At 43.7% G+C, this 25,467-nt stretch overlaps 1 protein-coding gene across 2 annotated transcripts in view; it reads right to left on the bottom strand.

Moving 5' to 3' along the window:
• Positions 1 to 3,874: 3,874 nt before the first annotated feature.
• Positions 3,875 to 25,467, bottom strand: part of KLF15 (KLF transcription factor 15) — a 68,259-nt gene continuing 46,666 nt past the window's right edge. For both annotated transcript variants that reach the window (XM_045385559.3, XM_074033241.1), the window contains exon 3: positions 3,875 to 25,072. In XM_045385559.3, coding sequence (XP_045241494.2) covers positions 25,060 to 25,072 — 13 coding nt within the window. In that variant the 3' untranslated portion in view covers positions 3,875 to 25,059. The remainder of the gene's footprint in view (positions 25,073 to 25,467) is intronic.

The raw sequence follows: 25,467 nt of genomic DNA, 5'->3' as shown, positions 1-25,467 counted from the left end.
CTACACTCACAGAGGAAGAAGACATTTGTTGAGACTACTCACTACAAAAGCAAAATGTACATTTCAGCAAACATTTGCAAAGCAATCTCAATAAAATGCTAGAAAACTGGAGAATCTGTGAAACAAGATATTAATGCTAATAAGGCAAGAAGTGAAGATTATATGGGAGATGTTGAGGGGCAAGATACGAATAGATTTTTAGCTTTTCATTTGGAAATGAAAGAATGAAGAAAAATGGTAACAATAAGAATAGTACAGAGGCTGGGTGCGGTGGCTCACGCTTGTAATCCCAGCACTTTGGGAGGCCGAGGCAGGCAGATCACGAGGTCAAGAGATCGACGCCGTCCTGGCCAACATGGTGAAACTCCCTCTCCACTAAAAATACAAAAATTAGCTGGGTGTGGTGGTGGGTGCCTGTAGTCCCAGCTACTTGGGAGGCTGAGGCAGGAGAATCGCGTGAACCCGGGAGTCAGAGGTTGCAGTGAGCCGAGATTGTGCCACTGCACTCCAGTGTGGCAAGAGAGCGAGACTCCATCACACACACACAAAAAAGAATAGTACAAAGAATGCCCATCCACTTATTCTTTACCCAGAGTCACCTAATGCTAGCATTTTGCCACAGTTGCTTTATCATCTTCTCTGTCTATATGTATGTGTGTATACATGTACACGCATATGCATGTATACACATGTACATATATATACACACACACATAAAATTTCTTTCTGAACCATTTCAGGGTAAGTTGCATAGATCACAGGCCTTTACCCCTATTCCAGTGTGTATTTACTAACAATAAAACATTTTCATTTATTATGCGGTTACTGATTTCAGTGGCTTTTACACTGATACATTTCTTTCTCAAGTCCCATATCTGTATACAAATTTTGTCTATTGATCTCATCATGCCTCTTATAGTATTTCTTTCCTTCAGTGCAGGATCAAGTTTAGGATCAGGTATTGCATTTAGTCATCCCATTCTTTAATCTGGAACATTTCTGTAGCCCTTCTTTGCCTTTGTATGACATTAACATTTCTGAAGCATACGATACCTTTTCCCTTTATGTAATAAAGAGAGCATCTCTCATTTTGCTGGTTAGTGTATAAGTCTGTTCTTACACTGCTATAAAGAAATACTTGAGACTGGGTAACTTATAAAGTAAAGAGGTTTAATTGGCTCACGGTTCCTCAGGCTGTACACAAGGCATGGCTAGGGAGGCCTTGGGAAACTTATAATCATGGCGGAAGGTGAAGGGGAAGCAGGCACACCTTCACATGGCCAGAGCAGGAGGAAGAGAGAGTGGGGTGGAGGTGCCACACACCTTTAAAAAAACAAATCTCAGGAGAACTCTCTCACTATCACAAGAACAGTAACAAAGGGGAAATCCACCCCCATGATCCAATCACCTCCCACCAAGTCCCCTCCAACATTACGGATTACAATTTGACATGAGATTTGGGTGAGGACACAGAGCCAAACCATATCAGTTATATTCAGATTATTCGTTCCAGGCTGGGTACCCATGAACAAGCCCTCCGGGTATCACATCTGCAGGCACAGAATGGCCATCGGTCTCTCACGGGCTGGAGTTGTGATCCTGGTGGAGATGTGGGATGGGTTGCTTTCACTGGTGTTCATGAATCACGAGCTCTTGTGTGCTCTCTCTCTCTCTTTTGCTCCCTCTCCCTCCTTTCTGAATTGTTAAAGTGACACCATCCTGTAAAATGTGACAGTGAATTCATATGCTTATCTTTCCTCCCTCCCATACCCCTACAAGAATCAAGCTTCTGTGCCAACCCCACAGGATGAGGCAGAGGAGCAACAACAGACAAGAGAGGGCAAGGTGTTGGAAGATGGAAGAGGGAGCCCTGAGCTCCCTGAACCAGATGGCTTCTGAACTCGGACTCCACGAAGTGTTAGAAGGCATCCAGTGTCCACGCTCTGTATTGGGGACTCTCTCCAGTGGTTGAGGCAGCACCCGATAGTATGCATCAACATTCCCGTGGTGACAGTTATGAGTATTCATACTAAGTAGGGCAAGTGAAGACTATAATGGCTTCAGTCACTTCAGGTCAAGTTTTGCCACTGCATGAATTCAGGGCAATTCAGGTTTTTCTGGCAAATTGTTAATGAGCAAAATGTCAGTTTTCAGAGCCTTGTGAGGTTGGGAAGGGAATGAGGGACCATGGCCAATCTGATGTTGAAATCAAGCCTCTGGGAAGGTAGCAAACAGTGCTGCCCATTAGTCTCATAGAGCCCAGGCTGTCATGGGGACCTATGCTGGAGTGAGACACTGCTGAAAGCAAGAGGTCTTAGGAGTGTCCTCCCTGGCTCCTCCAGTGGCATCCTGGCCTCCCTCCTAGTTGGTGCTGGCGGAAAGCATCTCTGAAGAGGAGGTGTGAACCTGCAACCTAAGAATGAGTAGGGGTCACCCAGGTGCAGGGTCAGAGGAAACTGCCTGCCCTGCTCCGTGAGGTGGAAGCACACGGCCAGTGAGGGCCACAGGTGGGCACTGGGAGGGGCAGCACCATCCAAAGGACCAGATTAGACTCCAGCTACAATAGGAACTGCTGGGAGGTTTCAAGCCCGGGAGTAAACAGATCCGATTTGCACTATGAAGAGATCACCCAGGGCTGCTGCGTGGAAAGTAGGATGTGGGGGTCCGAGGGGGAGTAGAGGCTGGTGGAGAGTCCTGCAGCTGGGAAAGGTCTGAAGGGTGGGGTGGGCATGCCCTGCGAGGGCCCACTATCGGTGCACAGACAGCCCTGGATGGTGTAGGCAGGAGAGGAACAGGTGTCCAGGGAGCTTCCAGGCTTCTGGCATGAGAAACAGAATGGAGGAAAGCCCACCCCGCTGCCTGGCAGCTGTGCCACAGTGGTTTGCAGCCAACTCCTGGAGTAGGCTGGCTTGGTTCAAATCCCAGCGCCACCACCTACTCTCTGTGTGATGTTGGTTAAATACTTACTCTCTGGGTCTCGGTGATAACTTGCTGACAGTGTTTAAACGTCCTGAAACAAGACCTGGGGCCTAGGAGTGCCCTCTAACAACGATCCTGTAGTTCCAGGGCCTCAGATTTTCATTTGCCGAGATCCCTCCGCGGTGAGTATTCACTTAGCATCCGGGATCTTCACACTCTGCCCTAAACCAACCAGTGCATTCACTTCTGAGGATCCTTCAACTTCACTTAAAAAAATCCTGTGACGGGGCGGGCATGGTGGCTCACGCCTGTAATCCCAGCACTTTGGGAGGCCAAGGCGGGCGGATCACCAGGTCAGGAGCTCAACACCAGCCTTACCAACATGGTGAAACCCTGTCTCTACTAAAAATACAAAAATTAGCCAGGTGTGGTGGAGTGCGCCTGTAATCCCAGCTACTCAGGAGGCTGAGGCAGGAGAATCACTTGAACCCGGGAGGTGGAGGTTGCAGTGAGCCGCAATCATGCCACTGCACTCCAGCCTGGGCGACAGAGTGAGACTCTGTCAAAAAAAAAAAAAAAAAAAACAACACACACACACAACAAAACAAAATAAAATGCTGTGATGGCAAAGACGTTTTTCAGGCTAAATTCAACTCATGTATTTTTTACATAGATAATATTTGAAGGGTCTTATATGTGTATGTATATCTTTTTCTTATTGAATTTAAGAATATATATTTCAGATCTTAAAATATCCACAAATGTTGAAATTTTTAAACTATTTGTTTTATTCCATCATTTATTTTAAGGCCTTTACCGTGTAGAAATTTTAGTTTTTATGGGAAATCAACCTTTTCTGCTGGCTGACAACAGCCTTCTCTATGCCAAGTTTATAGAATTCGTCTTCCATATTTTATTCTAATTCCTTTGCAGTTTTATTTTTTAAGTCTTAATATTTATTTCTTCTGGAATTTATTCTTATGGATAGGTATGTGGAAGAAATCTAACTTTTACTGATTTGGGCCATAAAGCCCAGTGTTATTTGCTGGGTGACTCTTGAACAGCAAGGGTTTCAACTGCAAGGGTTTACCACTTACAGGCAAATTTTCTTCGGCCTCTGCCACCCCTGAGACAGCAAGACAAGCCTTCCTCTTCCTCCTCCTCCTCAGCCTACTTAACACAAAGATGATGAGGATGAAGACCTTTATGACTAGCCACTTCCACTTAATGAATAGGAAATACGTTTTCTTTTCCTCAGCATTCTCTTAATAACATTTTCTTGTCTCTAGCTTACTTTATTGTAAGAACACAGTGCATAATACATACAACATTGCAAAATATGTGTAAATCAACTGTTTATGTTATCAGAAAGGCTTCTGGTCAACAATAAACTATTAGTAGTTAAGTTTTTGGGGAGCCAAAAGTTATACAAGTGTTCATCTACATGCAGGGTGAGGGGGGTGGGGGTGCTCTTAACCCCTGCATTATCCAAGGGTGAACTGCAATCCATTTTATTGATTTGGAATGCCACTTTTATCACCTACTAAAGGGCCGGGTATGCATGAGACTGGTTTTGTTTCTCTGCATCCCTTCATTGCTCTGTTTGCCTTTTCCTGTGCCCTGAAGGATTCTTTCAATCACTGTACTTTTATAATATGATTTTACATCTGATAATACAAATAACCACATTGCTTTTTTGGTTTCAAAAATATCTGAACTATTTTCAAACACGTATTCCTGCTGATGAAATTTAGAATCAATTATTGAACTTCAAATCACTTCCATTTGAATGGACTTGAAATGAATCAGTAGATTAATTTCAAAGAAATTCTGTCTTTAAAATGTTGAATCTCCTTTTCCAGGAATCTGGAAAGTCACTGCTTATTTAATTCTCTTAATATGTCTTTAGTTGACTTTTATTGTTATCATTTCCCTCACATTGGTTTGTGCACATTTACTTAATTTTTTCTAACAGCTTTATTAAGATACAATTCATGTGCCATGCAACTCACTCATTTAAAGTTTGTAATTAAATGTTTTTTAGTATACTCACAAAGTTGTGCAACTATTACCAGATTCAATTACAGAACATTTTCATTTCCTCAGTAAGAAACCCTGTACACTTTAGCTACTATCCCACCCCAGGCCCATCTGCTATCCCTGCAGACCAAAGCAACATTTCAGTTTGACCTTTCATGTAAATGGAATCATATAATATGTGATCCTCTATGTCTGGCTTCTTTCACTTAGCATGATGTTTTCAAGGTTCAATCATATTGTATGAACCATGTATTAGTACTTCATTCCTTTTTATGACCAAAGAATATTCCTGTTATATGGATAAACCACATTTTGTTTATTCATTTATTATTTGATGAACATTTTGGTTATTTTTACATCTTGGCTATTACAAATCATGCTGCTGTGAAGATTCATGTACAAGTTTTTATGTGGACGTATTTCAATCATCTTGGAAAAAGTACTTCCGGTCTAATGGTAACTCCACATTTAACTTTTTGAGAAGCTGCCAGACTGTTTTCCAAAGTAGCTCCTCCATTTTTCATTCTCACCAGCAACCTATGAGGATTACTCCTCAACCCTGCTAACACTATTATTGTCTGAAATTTTTATTAGAGCAATTATATTGGGGGTGTGAAATTGTATCTCATTGTTTTCTTGATTTGCATTTCTCTGATGTCTAATAATGTTGATCATTGTTTCATGTACTTAATAGACATCTATATGTCTTCTTTGAAAAAAATGTTTATTCAGATCCTTTACCCATTTTTAATAGGGTTATTTGTCTTTTTATTATTGAGCTGTGTTCTTTATATATTCTAGATGCAAGTTTCTTATCAAATATATGATTTGTAAATATTTTCACCCATTCTGATTCTGTGGGATTTTTTTCACTTTCTTGAGAGTGTCCTTTGAAGCAGAAAGGTTTTTAATTTAGATGAAGTACAGTTTATCTATTTTTCCTCTTGTTGTTTATGCTGTTGGTGTCATATTTAAAAATCTATTGCCAAATACAAAGCCATGGAGATTTACCCTTGTTTTTTCTCTTCAGAGTTTTAGGTTTGGCACTCACATTTAGGTCTTTGATCCATTTTGAGTCATTTTTTGTATATGGCAAGATGTAAGTGTTCAACTACATTCTTTTGCATTAAGGTATTCCATTGTTTCAGCATCATTTGTTAAAGAGATTATTCCTTCCCTGTTGAATGCACCTGGCACCCTTGTTAAAAATAGTTAACCATAGACACATGGGTTTATTTCTGGACTTTCAATTCTCTTCCATTGATTCTCACGCTGGTACCACATTGTCTTGATTACTGTAGGTTTGTAGTAAGTTTTGAAGCTAGGAAGTGCAAGCCTTCGAACTTCATTCTTCTGTTTCAAAATCTTTTTGCCATTTTGGGTCACTTGAGTTTCCACATTAATTTTTAGATCAGTTTGTCAAATTCTATAAAGAATCTAGGGATTGACTTGAATCTGTAGAACAATTTGGGGAGTATTGCCATCTTATATCATGTGCAATCCATAAACATGGGATGCCCTTCCATTTTTAAGTTCTTTAATTTTTTTTCAAACAAGCTTTGTAGTTTTCCGAGTATAAGTTGTGCACATTACGTTGTGATATCGTGATATACATATATTCATATCTATAAATATATTTTTATATATATATAGTTTTTGTCGTATTTCCTGACATATAACTCGTAAAACCCAGAATCTCCAGAGTGATAAGGATGTCTTTTGTATGTTAATGAGACGACTGGTGGATAGCAGCCCCCAAGTAGTTTGAAGATGTGGGGGTGGTCACAGAAAAAACATGGGCATGATTAGAGGGTTGGGACTTTTCAGCCCCACCCCCAACCTCCAAAGAGGGGAGAGAAGCTGAAGGTTAAGTTGATCACCAATGACCAACGATTTAATCAATCATGTCTATGTAGTGGAGCTTCTGTTAAAAACGTAAAAAGACTAGCTGAAGGGAGCTTCTAGATAGCTGAATATGTGGAGGTTCCTGGAGGGTGGCATGCCTGGAGAGGGCATGAAAGTGCCGCACACCTTCCCACATACCTCACCCTATGTATACTTCATCTGGCTGTTCATGTGTATTCTTTTTAATCTCCTTTATACTAAACCAGCAAATGTGGGAAAGTGCTTCCCTGAGTTCTGGTGAGCCATCCTAGCAAATTAATTGACCCTGAGGAGGGGGGTCCTGGCAACCCTGGGGTTTGTAGCCAGGGTTCAAGGTATCTGAATTGGAGGTAGTTTAGTGGGGCTGAGCCTTCCATCTGTGGAATCTGACACTATCTCTAGGTAAATAGAGTCAGAATTTAATTGAATTAGAGAACACCTAACTGTTGCCCGCCGGAGAATCTGGCAGAAATTTGCTTGGTGGGTTGGTAGGGAGAAATCCTTATACATTTGTTCACAGAAGAATTCTATGTTGTATTGTAAGAATACAGTGGGGGGAAATGATTTTTTTTTTCAATACCCTTACACACTTCTTTTTGTTAAATTTATTTGTAAGCATTTTATTCCTTTAGATGCTATTACAAATTGAATTGTTTTCATTATTTTATTTTCAGATTGTTCACTGCAAGCATATAGAAATGCAACTAATTTTTGTAGAGTTATGCATCATTTAAATGCAGGGATACATTCTGAGAAATGTGATGTTAGGTGACTTTGTCACTGTGTGAACACCATAGAGTGTACTTACACAAATCTAAATGATTTAGCCTACTACACGTCTAAGCTATACAGTACAATATAGCCTATTGCTCCTAGGCTGCAAACCCGAACTGCATGTTACTATACTGAAAACTGTAGGTAATTGTAACACAATGGTATTTGTGTATGCAAACATAACTAAACATAGAAAAGGGGCAGTAAAAATACATTATAACAGATAAGATATGGTACACCCCTATGTAATGCACTTAATATCAATGGAGCTAGCAGGTTGGAAGTTCTTTTGGGCAAGTTAGTGAGTGAGTGGTGAGTGAATGTGAAGGCCTCGGGCTACGCACTACTGTAAACTTTATGAGCACTGTACATTCAAGTTACACTAAATTTATTTTTTAAATATTTAAATATTTTAAATAAATGAAACTTACCTATCTGTTTTACTGTATAAACTTATTTTCTTTTAACTTTTTGACTCATAACAACACAGACTAAAACACAAATAGATTGTTCAGCTGTACAAAAATATTGTCTTTCTTTATATCCTTATTCTGTAAGTATTTTTCTATTTTAAAATTCTTTTCTTTTCTTTTTACTATTTAAACTTTTTTGTTAAAAATGAAGACACACACACACATTAGCCTAGGCTTACACAGGGCCAAGATCATCAATATCACCATCTTCCACCTCCCTCCACATTCTGTCCCACTGGAAGGTGTTCAGCTTCACGTCGCATAGAGCTGTCATTTCCTGCGTGATGACATTGTCTTCTTCTGGATACCTCCTGAAAGACTTGTCTGAGACTGTTTTGCAGCAGCTTTCTTTTTTTTTTTTAATAAGTAGAAGGAGTACATGCTAAAAACACAATTAAAATATAGTAAATAAAGAAGTAACATAGTCGTTTATTATCATTATCAAACACTATGTTCTGTACATAACTGTGTGTGCTAGACTTTGAAATGACTGGAAGTACAGCAGGTTTGTTTTCGCCAGCATCACCACAGGCAGGTGAGTAATGCATTGTGCTACTACATTACGACAGCTACGACGTCAGCAGGTAGTAGGAATTTTTCAGCTCCACTATAATCTTATGGGACCCTCATTGTATATGCGGTCCATTGTTAACAAATGTTTTTGTATGGCACATTATTGTATATTCATTTATCTTGTATCCTGCAAACTTGCTAAACTCTTTTATTAGTTCTAATAGTTTTTTAGTGGATTTCTTATAATTTCCTACATACAAGTTATGTAATCTGTGAATAAAGATAGCATTACTTCTTCCTTTCCAATCTGGATGCTTTTTATTCATTTTTCTTCACTTACTGCCCTGACTAGAATCACAATTATGTTTCAGTTTATTTCTAAGTTTTTGTTGCTATTAGAGATAGAATATACCCCTTTACATCTTATGATTATTTCTATTTTATGGAAAATCTGTTTAATTTACTGAACATTTCTTGATTCTAGTAGTTGTTATATTATTTTCTTAAATTTGAGGGGTTAAAAATTACACTTGTAAAAATGATTCTTATCTATATTATTAATATTTACAGCTTAAATAATTTTCTAGACTCATTTCATTGTCTAGGATCTCAAACACAACATGAAATAGTGACAGATGAGGCAGGAATCTTTATTTTATTCCCAAAAGGATGTGATTCCTTTGAATAATAGTCCATTGCTACACATTATTGAGCTCTTATTATATGCTAGGAGCTTTGCATACATTAATATTAAATCCTCCTTACGATATTGTGAAGTGGGTTCCATTGTGAGCCACAGTTTCAGATGAGGAAGCAAAGGTACAAAGTTTAGGTTAAGTAAATTGTCCACAGTTACGCATCTGGGTGCGGAGCTAGGATTTGAATATAGAACTGTGTGTGTCACTCTTGCGTGTGACTCCGGCTTACCCCCTGCAATTCAGAGACCTGAAGCCAAGGTCCAGACATGTCTAGGAGGTCCACCAAAAGGCTTCAGGCAGCCCCATAAGCCCCTTGAAAATCTGTACAAAATTTTCAGTGTATGTCTACATCTTTATTTTTGGGTGTATAACATCCAGGTTCCCCACTGGATTTTCAAAGGCATTTAGTACCACTCAAGTCTTTCCCTGAAAGTATAGTGATGCCTGTTGGGTTCTAATAAAATTTCTTTTGTTTCATTAAGGATATTTTATTCCTAACCAGCAAGAGCTTTTTATACTAAATATGGCATTACATTATGAAATACTTATTGGGAAGCTTTTGAGGTGCTAATCTCTTGCTTTGCCTGATAATCTAATGCCCAGCAGTAATGAATCTTGCAAGAATGATCCATGTCTACAGTCCTTGGACAAGCCTTGTTTTTGTTTTATTGTCCTGGTGGATTCTTCAGATTCTGTATGAACTCAAAAATATCTGAGACAGGGCTCAATCAATTTAGAAAAAGTTTCTTTTGCCAAGGTTAAGAACACACACCTGTGACTCAGCCTCAGGAGGTCCTGACGATGAGTAAACTTAAAGGGGGAGATGGAGGCTTCCAGGTCATAGGTAGGTTTTTTTGTTTGTTTTTGACAGAATCTCGCACTGTCGCCCCAGGTGGAGGGCAGTGGTATGATCTTGGCTCACCAAAACCTCCATCTCCTGGGTTCAAGCGATTCTCCTGCCTCAGCCTCCCAAGTAGCTGGGATTACAGGCGCCCCTCCACCACGCCCAGCTAATTTTTTGTATTTTTAGTAAAGATGGGGTTTCACCATGTTGGCCAGGCTGTTCTCGAACTCCTGACCTTGTGATTCGCCTGCCTCAGCCTCCCAAAGTGCTGCGATTGCAGGTGTGAGCCACCATGCCCAACCATAGGTAGTTCAAGAATTTTCTGACTGGTAATTGCTTGAAAGAGTTATTTTCATTGGAAAGGAATGTCTGGGTTACTATAAGAGGTTGTGGAGACCCAGGTTTTATCACACAGATGAAGCCTCCAAGTAGCAGCCTTCGGAGAGAATTGATAAATGTTTCTCATCAGACACTAAGGTCTATGTTGATGTTAACACTGGTCACCTTTTCCTGAATTCCAAAAGACAGGCAGGTATAATGAGGCATGTCCCACCACCCCTCTTCCCATCATGACCTAAACTAGTTTTTCAGGTTAACTATGGAATGCCTTTGGCCAAGAGGAGGGGTCCATTCAGATGGTTGGGGGAGACTTAGAATTTCATTTTCAGTTTACATCTGCTACATTTGCTTTGCTATGATTTTGAGACTTGCACCTAAGTGAGATTTCTTCTCTGGTATTTTTTTAAATATCTTGAGTTAATTTTAGTACTTGACATTTATTTTATTTTTTTAACAGTCGAGGTCTGCCTATGTTGCCCAGGCTGGTCTCAAACTCCTAGACTCAAGGGATGCTCCTGCCTCTCCCTCCCAAAGTGCTGGGATTACAGGCCATGACCCCTGGCCTGACATTTCTTTTAAAAATTACGTATTGCTTTAAGATGTTTAAGCATATTAGCTTAGCATTCTATACTGTATTTGTCCCACTTTTAAAATTTTCCTTCTCATCCCTTTTGCACAATGCCTGCGGCATGTTTTCTACAGCATTAGCCCGCCTCATAGAGCCAAAACAGCTACCAGTGTCCCCTGGGAGTCAGGGATGGCCTGGGCTGGTTCAGGGGACTGTAACTGGAGCCCCGGGCTGGCTGTATGATTCTGCCCAGTCGCGCTCCCTGTCCGGGCCCTCTGTTTTCTCCTTACGGTGGGGAGAGGTCTGAATGAGGCCCCAGCTCACGCACTCCATTATCTTGAGGCTGCTCCCACCCCCAGGCCTAAGAGAGACAGAGGCCCTTTGAGCTGGGGCTGGCAGGCGAGGCTGGAGTCCCAGGGCTACCAAAGCGTTGCGGAGGGAATGCTTTGAAGAGGCCCCGCCCTTCCTGGGGCTGCGGCTTAGCTCCGGCCTCCCTCACCCGGCAGGGATTCCCGTTCTAGGGGACATGTGGTTCGTGCCAGCCAGTTGATGTGGGCGCTTTCTTCTGCCCCGACTCCCGGCTGTCCGCTTCCTCCCCAGACCCCTCCTGTGAGCTCTGGGAGCTACAGAATAAGGACACTCCTTGGCTCCAAGCCAGCCCCGGCTTGCTCTGGAGCCTGGATTTCCCCCTCCGACCCCATCACCGCAAGGGTCTGTGCATGGGAATCTGCTCCCGAGGCTCCCTCAGGCGCCGCGCCGCCGGGGATACGCCTTTCACCGCCCCAGCAATTGGAGCGCTGAGTCCAAGTCCTGATTCCACGAGAGGCGAGAGGCGGATGAAGCCCCAACGCTGAAATTCTTTCCTCTAGGTCTTTGGCAGCGGCTGGGGCCAAAGCCCGGGCAAGACCAGGGCCTTCGGCACCCGGACTCAGGCTCCGTCCTCTCTACCAGCGTGCGGCTACAATGACATGGCAGGTGGGCAAGCATAGCACGCCCCGACAGTCATGTTTTATTTAGTATGTACTAAAAATACGGCTGGCCTGTGAAACCCACAGGTGCGATTGCTTAAAATGAGGCTAATGTGGACATGTGAATGGTTAATAATGAGTTGATTAAAATATTCAGAAATCGTCTACTGGAGACGGGCAAACTGCAAAACGGTAGCATGGGAGCAACTGATCTTCGAGAAAGTCCAGGCTCCGGCAAGCCGTGGGTTTGAATTTACACATGTGCACATAATGGGTGTGAATAAACCTTTCTTCAAAAAAAACCAGACCAAGTCAAGTCAGTTATTTGCCGTGGACAGGTGCCAAGGCTGGCTGCTTCAGTCCCCACGCTAGTCGCCCCCGACCCTGCTTCCACAGCCCAGCCTGGGAAGTGCAAAAGGAGTCACGCCCAACGCCCTGCACTAGCGGCCTCCCGGACACTAACTGCGTCCTCTGCGCCTGCTGCAGCTTGTCCCTTAGTCCTCCCTGGACGGAGGGCGTGAAGTTGGCTGTGCCATCAGCACGCGGCCCGCTCACTTCGGGGCTCACTGTCCTGGACACACAGAGTTGGACGCCTCCAGCAGCCCCACGCTTCACCCCAAGGCCTGCAAGCCTGACAGCTTCGGAGGTAGGGATATCTTGACACAATCTGAAAACAAACCATTTAAAACTTTTTTCCTCAAAAAAATTAAAAATTTTTTTTTCTGCTTGCAAAGTCTATAAATTCAGTTCAATATCAATGAAAATCGCAACAGGATGTTGACGAGAAGCTGATTTGAAAGTTCATCTGAAAGAGAAAATATGTAGGAATCCTGAAGATGATTTCGAAAAGCTCAAAAATACTTCAGTAATTCACACAGAAAATCCAGAAACAGATTCATTTATGTGGAAATTTAGTATTTGATAGAGGAGGCCTTTCAAAGCTGAGCTGGAAAAATGGAAGGTCAACAGAGCCTTTGGGGAAAACTCACTATCCATTTTGAAACCAATGTTAGAATCTTCTTACCATTTGCAAGAATAAACTCCAGGTGTATTAAAGAGCTAAACATTTAAAAAATCTATAAAAGTTTTAGAGCCAAATATGGAAGAATATTTTTAAAATCCCACGGTGAAGAAGGCTTTTGCTATGCAGGAAACAAAACCTGGAAACCGTAAAGGAAATGACTGACAGATTTGAATATTGCAAAAACTAAATGAATGGCTCCTTAAACAAATTACAGGACAAATTCCAGGCAGGGAGAAAATAGTTTACAATAGAAGTAATGTGCCAATGGTTAATATCTGTGTTGCATAAACATGTCTTTCCAATCAATAGGAAAAGAGTAGGAAATGGGTAAGGATTTAACAGGCAATTCACAGAAGACAAAGTAACCGGCCCCTAAATGGGAAAACATCCTCAACCTCACTAGTAATAAAGGAAATGAATTTAAAAGACGATATATTTCTCACTTCTTCTCTCCTTATAGCCATATTCCACCTGTGACTGTGCAGCCTGTTTTTACTTATCATAAGCATAAGTTAATAAATACAGGGCTTACCATGTTAATATCTTCTTTCTATGGATGCATACACCTTATTTTATCATTCTCTTTGTGACTGAAACTGAGTTTCTCTCTGTAAACCTGAAAATATCTGAGACAGGCCTCAATCAACTTAGAGGTTTACTTTGCCAAGATTAAGGACACAACTTGGGAGACAGGTCTGTGCCTTTCTCCAAAGATGATTTCGAGGGCTTCAGTATTTAAAGGAGAAAAGCTGGCTGGAGGGGACAGAGGGAGGGTATGATCACATTACTGAATCCCCATGTTGCAAAAGAAAAGGAGCATGTAGGGGAATGGTCAATTATGTGTTCTTTCCATGCTGGGTAACTCGGCTCTTCACGTAAGATAAGGTGAACACAGAGTGGAGATCTTTAACCTTTTATCTGTCTCGATCTGCTTAGGAACAAAGGGAAAGGCAGCTTCTTGCATGACTCCACTTTCAGCTTTTTTTTTTTTTTTTCTTCTGGCGGAGGGAATTGGAGTACCAAGTTTTTATTTTCCTTTCACATTTCTATTTTGCTTTTCTACGGTCTGCTGCTGTAAGCTTCCCTATAGCACATTCCCAGGCTAGACTCTCATAGTGGGGACTGCCAGATCACAGGGAAAGCACAGGGATGCTTGGAAGCAGACAGGCAAGCCCAGCTCCAGGGCTGCACCTGTGGACCCCACCCCAGCCCCGTACAGCCCCTGGAAGAGGGGGTCTGTCTGTCCCTGATTGACCCACCAGCACCCTGTGGTTCTTTCAAAGTTATTTCTAACCTATACTACTGTTTGCCCTATTAGGGTGCCCCTTTCCTTCCTTCTTTCCTTCCTTCCTTCTTTCCTTCCTTCCTCCCTCCCTCCCTCCCTCCCTCCCTCCCTCCCTCCCTCCCTTCCTTCCTTCCTTCCTTCCTTCCTTCCTTCCTTCCTTCCTTCCTTCCTTCCTTCCTTCCTTTTTCTGTCTTACAAGAATTCCTTTTACAGTTTGTCATTTGCCATTGCATGTGGCTAAATCTGTCAAACTTCAGCACTGTTTTCTAGCATCGTTGCCAGGCTTAGCCTCCATTCCAAGATTACAGAAACATCCACCTGAATTTTCTCCTAGAACTCTCACAGCTGTGGTACTTTCTGCTTTGGAGAAGGAATGACCCAATTCCCTTCTGAATCTGGAAGAAAACAGAACTGGGTCACTTTACATATTATTTGGCAATTTTAAAGTATATACCACCTTTACATTTAATGTAGCCATTTGATGGAGCTACTTCAAAATTGTCATATAAAATTAACCTTGTCAAAATGTCTCATTCTGTACTTTTACCATTTTTTAAATCTTTTTATCTTTATCCACTTTCATCTTGTTACAGGCCACTGCCTTCAGAGAAGGTGACAGAGGGCCATGTCTGAAACATTCTCCCACAACCAGGAACCCTCAGCAGCCGCTGAAGAGGAAAGGCAGTTAAATGGAAAGACTTCTGAGCAAGTGGAAGAAAAGGCACCTGTGACCCTAGGGAGGGGCTCCGGCAGGAAGGGGCAGTGCCCTTGCCCTCTTCACCTAGCCTCCAGGTGGCTCCCCACTTGAAATTTCGGAGGATGGCAGAAACCAACCTGCAAGGAAATGAAAGAGGGCACGGCAACCTTAAGACCAGAGCAGCCCACGATATTTTTTAATGAGGCCAAAAATAGGAGACCTGCAAAAGACCCCTGAAAATAATGCCTGGAAGTTGCGAAACATCAAACTGACACTGCACAAAAGAGGGCCAGCTGAGCAGGAGAAAAGCTTGAGAAGCGTCCAGAACAATGAAGGTGGAGAGGCTAAGAAGAAAGAGGAGCCCACATGGAATGAATAACCATGGTTGGGACGGAGGAAGGTTCACCAGAACTGGGAGGACTGAGATTGGACATTGAGATAAATTAAAGAGTGTTCTTTAAAACTGTCAAGACTTTGGCTGGTCAATAAGTAAACTGCAGAAGAGTGTTCCTGAACCCCAGCAGCAATGCTCCCTGGAGGAGGGAAGGAGGCCGGGGCTGCCACTCTCCCAGCTGGCTGCGTCCTGGCCTTTGCCATTGATCTGCGCTTTCTCCAGACTCACAGATGTCCCTGGGTCAATTGCATCTGTGACCAGGACTCTGCCATCATCATTCCTGGCTGATCAGCTGGTCACCCAGGAATGTTAGGGATGAACAGAGGCCTAGAACTCAGGCTCCATGGATCCGGCAGCACCAGGAGACGAGGTTTCAAATCTCATGGCTGGGCCAGCCAGCCAGGTGCCCTGGAACTGTCGTGATCCCTGCTCCTTGCTGGCCTTAGCCCCCTCTTCCTTCAGCCCAGAAGTCCCCAAGTACCCACTCAACAAATGCCATCCCTTTAATTCCTGTGGTCTGCTGCCATCACGGGTCACCTAATTCATTCCCTCCACACCCTAAGTGCCCACGGAAGTGGCTGAAACAGTAAAACCACAGAGGAGCATTCATTCCAGTCCCCAAGGCAAGCCGCCTCCTTTGCACCCTGCTGTTTGGTTGGTTTCTTCTTCCTCCACTTCCCAGGATGCGGAGCAGATTCCCTGTGGCATGACTACCTGAGGCCAGGTACAGACTGGCTCTGGGGGAGTACAGGGCTGGGGTCCTAGTTCCCACACTGCGCCATTCATTAACAGGTGGGAAGAGTTCCACCACTTCTGAGGAATTAGCGGGCTCCAGGTGACCCTATGTCACCCCAAGTGACTCTCCATTTCCCACAGACTCAGCCACAGGGCCAAGAGTTTCTATTGCTATCTTTCCCTCCAGAAAATCTCTGGGCCAGCTCATCTGCCCAGCTCCTGCTCCGCCCCACGGGAGGGCTACGGTTAAAGATGGCAAAGTGGCTAATTCACTAAGTAATTAACTTTAGGAGTGTCTATTGAACATCTATGTGTGCCAGATGCTGTTCTAGATTTGAGATACAAAACAGGGAAAGAGAAGGCCCTGCTCTCATGGATGGGCATTAGAAGAGTGGGGTCGATTAACCACTGATCTAAAGGATCAGTGAAGAGCATTCCAGGCCTCTGCACTGCAGAGGAAAGAGGATGAGATGAGGAGGAAGAGTGAGCGAGCAGCAGCCGGGGAGGTGTCCCTGGGGTTGAGTCTGGGTGAGGGGAGGGAAGCAGCCAGTGCTTAGCAGGAAAAGGCAGGGCAGGGGTACAGCTTGCAGAAGGAGACAAAGAGGACCTTTTGAGGGTCTGCAGATGGCAGGAGAGGCAGGGGAGGCTGGATCCAGGTGAGGAGTCACTGCAGGGGTCCAAGCCAGGAGAGGACAAATCTGATGGAGGTTTAAAAGTCTTGGTTGTCTGCCTGGTGGAGAATAGATGAAGGGGCAGAGGGGGAAAAAGTGATGGACTAAGGATAGATTTTGGAGGCAGGGCAAACAGGGTAGCATGAAAGAAACAGAGAATCAAAGATGATGTTTAGGCCAGGGGCGGCGGCTCATGCCTCTAGTCTCAGCACTTTGGGAGGCTGAGGTGAGAGGATCACTTAAGCTCAGGAGTTCAAGACCAGCCTGGGAAACATAGCAAGACCTCATCTCTAAAAACAAAAACAAACAAACAAACAAAAAAATAGCCAGGTGTGGTGGTGCACACTTATAGTCTCAGCTACTTGGGAGGCGGAGGTAGGAGAATCACTTGAACTGGGGATGTTGTGGGTACAATGAGCCATGATTGTGCTACTGCATTCTAGCAGTGGATGACAGAGTGAGGCCCTGTCTCAAAAAGAAAATATGATGAGTTATTGGTTTGGGACCATTTTCTGACCTGGGGAAGACAGAGGAGAAACTGGCTTGTGGGTGGGTGGAATCTGGAGCTCCATTTTGTCCAGGTTACATTCCAGGTGCCTCCTTGGGATCTGGGAGGAGCTGTGGAGAACCCAGACATGTCTGTAGGGGTGAAGCATTTCTGGCATGTGTAAGCACACACCTGGTGGCCACAGGGCCTGGACTGTCTGAGAGAGGCCTGGTTTGAGACGTGTCATCGTCAGACTCTAAATGCCTCTCATCCCAGGGCTCAGGTAGCCCCTTCCATGCCCAGAAGACCCTGCAGAAAGTGCTCACAGTGGTGCTGTCTCACCTGCAGTACTTGTTCCTAAGTCAGCACAAGTCGGATCCTAGCAAGGGCCGTGGAATATGCTTGGAAGATGACACACACACTGCCATTGCCTATTTCTATTCATGAACTCACTTTCGAAAGTGTCCCATTTTGAGATAATTTTAGACTTACAGAAGAGTTGCGAAAGCAGCCTCCCCCACCCAGCCTCTTCTCATGCCGCATTTCATGAATCACAGTGCGATTATGAGAGCTGAGGCTCACCTCGCCGTGGTCTCGAGAGCTGGATGGCAGGCAGGCCCCCCAGTGCCCTCCTCTGTTCCCAGCTCCCACGTGCATTTGGCTGTCATCTCTCTCTGTCTCCTGTCTGTCAGGGCCGGCTTTTTAAGAGGATGGATCTGTCGCTCTGTGGACAGCCCCTCCGCCTAGGTCTGCCTGACGCCTTCTCTGCATTGGACTGAGGTAATGCCTTTTTGGAAATTCCGTGGCAATGCCACAGAAGTGATGTGCATTCTCGGTGGGCCACATCAGTGGGTGCGGGCTGTCAGTGTGCCTTGTGCGTGGTCATGCCAACCTTGATCTCTTGGTTAGAGTGGTGCCTGCCAGGGTTCTCCCCAGTCAACTCACTGTTTTTCCTTTGTAACTATTAAATATTCCAAGAGATGCTTTAAGGCTATACAGAGATACTGTTTGTGCTTAGATCTCTGTCTGCTAATTTTATTCTCCTCTGGTGATGTTGCCTCAGTCGTGCTCCCTGCAGTCCTCTGGTGCTCATCGTCTTCATCTCTCATTCCTTCCACATTTATTCATTGTGATTCATCTGTAAGAAAGCAGTTAACTCACTTTTAAACGTCAATAATTAAGCCACACACCAGTTGATAGCCTGTGGAGCAGGAGGAAGAGCAAGGCCTTCAGTCCGTCCAAAGGGTGGCTCGAGTCATTTTTTAACTGAGCACTTTTCTCTGCTTGCAGGCTGACCCTTGGTTGCCTTTGGCCTCTCTGGCTTTGCCCCGTCTCTGCTGCTGAGGTCAGCAGCCCAAGAACGAGCCTTGCACAGGCTTTGGGGGCCCTCTCCAGAGAAAATCGGGTTCCTTCTTTCCCTTCCAAGCACCTCTGCTCCCTTTGCCCTGCTGCTAGGAAGAAACCTCGGTGTCAGAGCCTCTCTACTCCTACAGCCAAGTCTTTTGCCAGTGGCCCTGCCCCTCCACACACACACATACACACACACACACACATACACACAGATATGCACACATACACACGTGCATGTTCATGCATGCATAGATACACACATACATGTATATACGTGCATATATACATACATCTATGGATTTATATATACGCATAATACACATACACATGTGCACACATACGTGCACATGCATGCACTTATATGCACATGCACATAGATACACATAGATGTACATGAGCATGCACACACATGTACATACATGCATGTGCATACATTCATATACATACATATACACATACATATATGCTCATACAGAACTACATACATATATAAATACATATTCCAATAACAGCTGTCAGATGATTGTTTTTAAAAAGCAAACAATCACAGAAGACAAAAACAACTTAGGCTCTTCTACAGCCTGCCAGGTCCTTACAACAATTTTAAAAGCAGATACAGTTACCACCCACTTTGGAAGATGAAGAACCTCCAGCTTCTGTGGCCCAAGCCTATACTTCTAGTGAGGGCAATGCTGGGAACTACATCCAGGCCTTTGCTCAAAGCCTGTCTCTGTACCCTAGTCACCACATGCTGCTCTAAGATTAGTTTCCTGGTTCGTTTGGTCAAAAGGCCCAAATCAACTCAGGATACAAAGTATGGCACTGAGGATACAAAGGTGTCCACATTCGCATCCCGAGTGTCATGGCCATATCAGTGCCTCCTCCCCTCCCGTGGCACCCTCCCTTTCACCCAGAGATGTGATCAACTTCACATGGCTACGAACAAGTGAGGCTGACTGTCCCTTGACAAAGATGATATGCTTCGCCAAACTTTAGTCAGGCTTCTGAACCTTCCCCTTGACCCATCTGTGTACTTCCTTGCAAAATCCAGATTTAGCAAGAACAAAGCTAAGTCGGTTTGGCAAGAACTCCTTGTCCTTCATGTCTGATCAGATTCTTCATCCACCACCATCCCCCAGGTGATGCTGGTTATGCTGACCTGTCTTCAGCAAGAACACTGTTAGGTTGGATTAGCCAGGGACTCCCTAAACCCTGATACTTCCTCTTAGTCATTTCCCATCCACTGAACCTAGTCTGGCTCCTGGTTGTAAATTCCGACTTGTCTGTGGTGTATTCGTAGTTGAGCCTGATCTCTCTTCCCCACTGCACAGTTCCATTGCTGTTGTCCCTGTACCTATCACAATGGTCCTGAATAAAGCCTACCTTGCCATGCTTTAACAAGGTATTATTTAAATACTGAATAATATTTTCTTTAACATCCCACAGTGTCACTAACGCTGGGTGTTACTCATCTTTCATGTTTCTCAGTCTGAGGAGGGCTTGAAAAATCTTACTGTTATCTTTAATGTGTGCTAAATTTATATATGGAGTCTTGCTCTATCGCCCAGGTGGAGTGCAGTGGCACAATCTCGGCTCACTGCAAGCTCTGTCTCCCGGGTTCTCGCCATTCTCTTGGCTCAGCCTCCCGAGTAGCTGGGACTATAGGCCTCCGCCACCATGCCCGGCTAATTTTTTGTATTTTTAGTAGAGATGGGGTTTCACCATGTTAGTCAGGATGGTCTCAATCTCCTGACCTCATGATCTGCCTGCCTTGGCCTCCCAAAGTGCTGGGATTATAGGCGTGAGCCACCGTGCCCGCGCAACATGCACTTAATCTGCCAAATTAAATTTCTTAGCAATTTAGATACCTTGTCTTTTCAAGAGAGGCCTGAAGCCTAGGGATTAGCACCTAGCATGCCTGGGGCTATGGCCTGAATCTGCAAGTCCAGCCAAGTGAATGTGGGAGTTTGGTTATACTCCCTAAGCTTCTGATTCCTTACCTCCAAAGTGTAGAAAACACAGTAACTACTTCAAAGGTTTGTTCTGAAGGGAATACAAATTAATTCATTAAGGCAGCTTCCATTCTCAAATAGGAAAAGTTGGCAGTTGTTACTGCTCATTATTTTGGGGGGATGTTCATCTCCTTCTTCTTAGTTTGTAAGAATTATGTATATACTTAAGGTATTAACTTTGTGATACAAACATTTTTATTTTCTAGTTGATCATTTCTTTAGTAACTTTCTTTTTTGTTTGTTTTTTAGATGCAGGTTCTTGCATCTTGCAGGGTCTTTTTTGTTTTGTTTTGTTTTTTAGATGCAGGGTCTTGCTATGTTGCCCAAGCTGGACTTGAACTCTGGGCTCAAGCGATCCTCCCATCTCAGCCTCCCAAGTAGCTAGGACAACAGGCATGTGCCACTGCACCTTAGTAACTTTCTGTGTGGTGATTAATTCTAAACTTAATTTTTAAAATTTTGTTAGTTAAATCTTGCAATGTCTTCTTTTATAGTTTCTAGCTACAGTGTTATACTTGCCCTGTTTTATATTTGTTAAAAGAGTCACCTAACTGTTTATTTTTCTAGCACCATATTTTAACAGCCTTCTTCATCTTTATGCTTAAGTAATGAATCTGGAATTTATTTTGATGTAAGATATCATGTATTGTATCTAACTTTAACTCCAAATGATAAGCCTGTTGACCTAACACTACTTTTTAATTAATTTATTATTGCTCCACTATTGTAAAATACTGCTTTCTATCATATACTAATTTTTACATAAATTTGAATCCATTTATGGGTTCACAATCCAGTTTGTTCTTTTTTTATTTCAATCATTTTTGGGGAACAGGTGGTTTTTGGTTGCATGGATAAGTTCTTTAGTGGTGATTTCTGAGATTTTGGTGCACCGATAACCCAAGCAGTGTGCACTGTACCCAGTATATAGTCTTTCATCCCTCACCCACCTCTCCCCACAAGTCCCCAAAGTCCATTGTATTATTCTTATGCCTTTGCATCCTCATAGCTTAGCTTCCCCTTATAAGTGAGCACATATGATGTTTGGTTTTCTATTTCTGAGTTACTTCACTTATTCATTATTCATGGCCTCCAGCTCCATTTAAGTTGCTGCAAAGGCCATTATTTCACTCTGTTTTATGGCCGAATGGTATTCCACAATGGTATACCACATTTTCTTTATCCACTCATTGGTTGATGGGCATTTAGGTAGGTTCCATATTTTTGCAATTGTGAATTGTGCTGCTATAAACATGCATGTGCAAGTGTCTTTTTCATATAATGGCTTCTTTTCTTCTGGGTAGGTACCCAGTAGTGGGATTGCTGGATCAAATGGTAGTTCTACTTTTAGTTCTTTAAGGAATCTCCATACTGGTTTCCATAGTGGTTGTACTAGTTTACATTCCCACAAGCAGTGTAGAAGTGCTCCCTTTTCACCACATCACTGCCAACATCTATTAATTTTTCATTTTTCATTATGGCCATTCTTGTGGGAGTAAGGTGGTATCTCATTGCGGTTTTGATTTGCATTTTCCTGATAATTAGTGATGTTCAGTGTTTTTCATATGTTTGTTGGTTGGTTGTATATCTTCTTTTGCAAATTATCTATTCATATCCTTAGCCCACTTCTTGATGGAATTATTTAGGGTGTTTTTTTTTTTTTTCTGATTTGTTTGAGTTCCTTGCAGATTCTGGATATTATTCCTTTGTTGGATGTATAGATTGTAAAGATTTTCTCCCACTTTGTGGGTTGTCTGTTTACTCTGCTGATTATTATTATTATTATTATTAGCTATGCAGAAGCTTTTCAGCTTCATTATATCTCATTTATTTATTTTGTCCTTGTTGCATGTGCTTTTGGGTTTTTAGTCATAAATTCTTTGCCTAAGCCAATGTCTAGAAGAGTTTTTCCAATGTTATCTTCTAGAATCTTTATGGTTTCAGTTCTTAGATTAAGTCTTTGATCCATCTTGAGTTGATTTTTGTATAAGGTGAGAGATGAGGATCCAGTTTCATTCTACATGTGGCTTGCCAATTGTCCCAGCACTATTTGTTGAATAGGGTGCCCTTTCCTCACTTTATGTTTTTGTATGCATTGTTGAAGATCAGTTGGCTGTAAATATTTAGCTTTATTTCTGGGTTCTCTATTCTGTTCCATTGGTCTATATGACTATTTTTATACCAGTATCATGCTGTTTTGGTAACTATAGCCTTGTGATATAGTTTGAAGTCAGGTAATGTGATGTCTCCAGATTTGTTCTTTCTGCTTGGTATTGCTTTGGCTATGCGGGCTCTTTTTTGGTTCTATATAAATTTTAGGATTGTTTTTCTACTTCTGTGAGGAATTATGATGGTATTTTGATGGGAATTGCATTAAATCTGCAGATTGCTTTTGGCAGTATAGTCATTTTCACAATATTGATTCTACCCATCCATGAGCATGGGTTGTGTTTCTATTTGTCTGTGTCATCTATGATTTCTTTCAGCAGTGTTTTGTAGTTTTCCTTCACTTCCTTGGTTAAGTATATTCCTAAGTATGTATGTATATATGTATTTATTTATTTATTTATTTATTTTGCAGCTGTTGTAAAAGGAGTTGAGTTCTTGATTTGATTCTCAGCTTGGCTGTTGTTGGTGTAGAGCAGTGCTACTGATTTATGTACATTGATTTTGTATCCTGAAAGTTTACTGAATTCATTTATCAGATATAGGAGTTTTTAGTTAAAATGAGCTCATTGGTTAGCCCTAATCTGGTATGACTTCTGTACTCATAAAAAGAGGAGATGACCACCCTGACGCGCACAGAGGGATGATCATGAGTGGTTACAGGGAGAAGGCGGCCATCCACAAGCCAAGGAGAGAGGCCACAGGAGAAGCCCACCCTGCAGACACCCTGATCTTCGACTTCCAGGCTCTGTGACTGAGAGACGATAGAAGTCTGTTGTTTGAGCCCCCAGCCTTTGACAGTTTGTTGTGTCAACCCAGGCAAACTCATATGGCGTGTACATGCCCCCACGTGTGGTGACATACCTGGTAGCACGGGCCTCAGAAGCCGGCTGCCATGAGGGGAGGCTCCAGGAGCCTCACAGAGGGGTGAATCATCCTGCTGTGTATCAGCAACGGGGGCTCTGGGGACCCGGGGACTTCGAGCTACAGTGAGTCAGGTTGCCCCCTCCCCAGCCAGGGGACATTAGAGCAGGGTGGCCCCAGTTTCAGCAGCAATTGTTGTGGTGGGCAAGAACGAGGCCAACCGACCCCTGAGCAGCTCCCTTTCCTGGCCTCTGCCCTCCTTTCCCTTGCTGTGGCGTCCTGTGCCTATAACAATTGGGCCCCACCACCTCACAGCTTAGGCTGGCCCTCGCAGGCACTTCCATCTGCCCTGTGCAGCGCATCCTCCCAGCGAGGACAGGTCAGTCCTTGCCTGGGGACTACCGGGTGCCCCCAAGGCAGGCCCAGAGCATCGCACATCTTCCTCCACTGCACGGTAGGTATGGGCAGTGACAGCTGGACAGGCATCCTCCCATGACTCCCCATCTCCTCTGTGACCCCTTGCTCACAACGTGCATCTTTCCGGCTTCCCCTTCCCCCGTCCCTATGCTCTGTGGGCTTATCACTTGCAGTCCTCCTGTAACCAGAGCCCCAGGTTCTGAGCTCTGTGCTACCCACACCCCTATGTAAGCCCCACCTGGCTGAATGGCTGCAGTGACTTCCTCCCCACACCCTGAGCAGCGGCAGTGTGGAGGCTAGACCCAGCCTGGTGACCGGGGCAGGATCAATAGATGGATTAGTGGGGCCAGTGGGTCTTTGCTCTCCAGAATTCCGAGCAGATACAAGTTCACCTGGTAGAGAAAGCACAAAGAATCATCCTCCATCCTTAATGCACGGAGGCCCCGCTGAACGTCAGGCCAGGGCAAGACTTGAGGGCAGGGAAAGGATCCAGGTCAAACATCACTGGGTGCAAAAGGAGGACAAAGAGGGGGTCCAGGTGAGGGGGTGAAGGTCGCACACATGAACCTCACAAAGCCTCACGTTATGAACTGGGCTTTGCTGGAAGTTTCACTTCTCCTGCTGTGCCCTGGTTTCCGCATCTGTTCTGTGGATAAATCAGTGAATGCTCTGGACCTCCGCTCTCCACGCTCCGGAACTTTTCTTCCTGCCCCATCAAAATGTACCCATGCAGGATTTCAGTACTCAGGGCTCTCTGTGCAGTCGCCAGGGCCCATGAGCACAAGGTTTTGACACTGAGAGCAAAGCAGAGCATCACGTGTTTCGCTTTCTCGCTAACAAGGAGTGAAGTCCAGGAATTCCAGACCTTGTTTTGCTAATTGTAGAGGCTCTCCAGATTGGATGGCTTCCCAACTGCCCTCAAATCAAATCTGCTCTTCTAGCTGGCAGACCTAGGAGAGAGCAGAGAGGCAGACATTGAAGAAATAAAACAAGAAAACACACAAGAACTGCAGAAAGATGAGCTTACAGAGCACTGTAGGAGTAATAAAACGGGACTCACACGCCGCCACACACACTCTCTCACCCTCTCTGTTTTCTATTTCACTTATTTCCAGTCTAATCTTTACTACTTCTGCTTTCTTTCTTTCTGTTTTTTTTTTTGGGGGGGGGGCTGGGGACAGAGTTTCGCTGTTGTCACCCAGGCTGGAGTGTGATGGTGCGGTCTTGGTTCACTGCAACTTCTGCCTCCCAGGTTCAAGCAATTCTGCCTCAGCCTCCTGAGTAGCTGGGATTACAGGTGACCACCACCATGCCCAGCTAATATTTGTCTTTTTAGTAGAGACGG

The sequence above is a fragment of the Macaca fascicularis genome, chromosome 2 (assembly GCF_037993035.2).
Source record: "Macaca fascicularis isolate 582-1 chromosome 2, T2T-MFA8v1.1".
NCBI classification, from domain to species: Eukaryota; Metazoa; Chordata; class Mammalia; order Primates; family Cercopithecidae; genus Macaca; species Macaca fascicularis.
The sequence above is the reverse complement of the archived record's forward strand: the minus strand, read 5'-3'. Positions and strand labels throughout refer to the sequence as shown.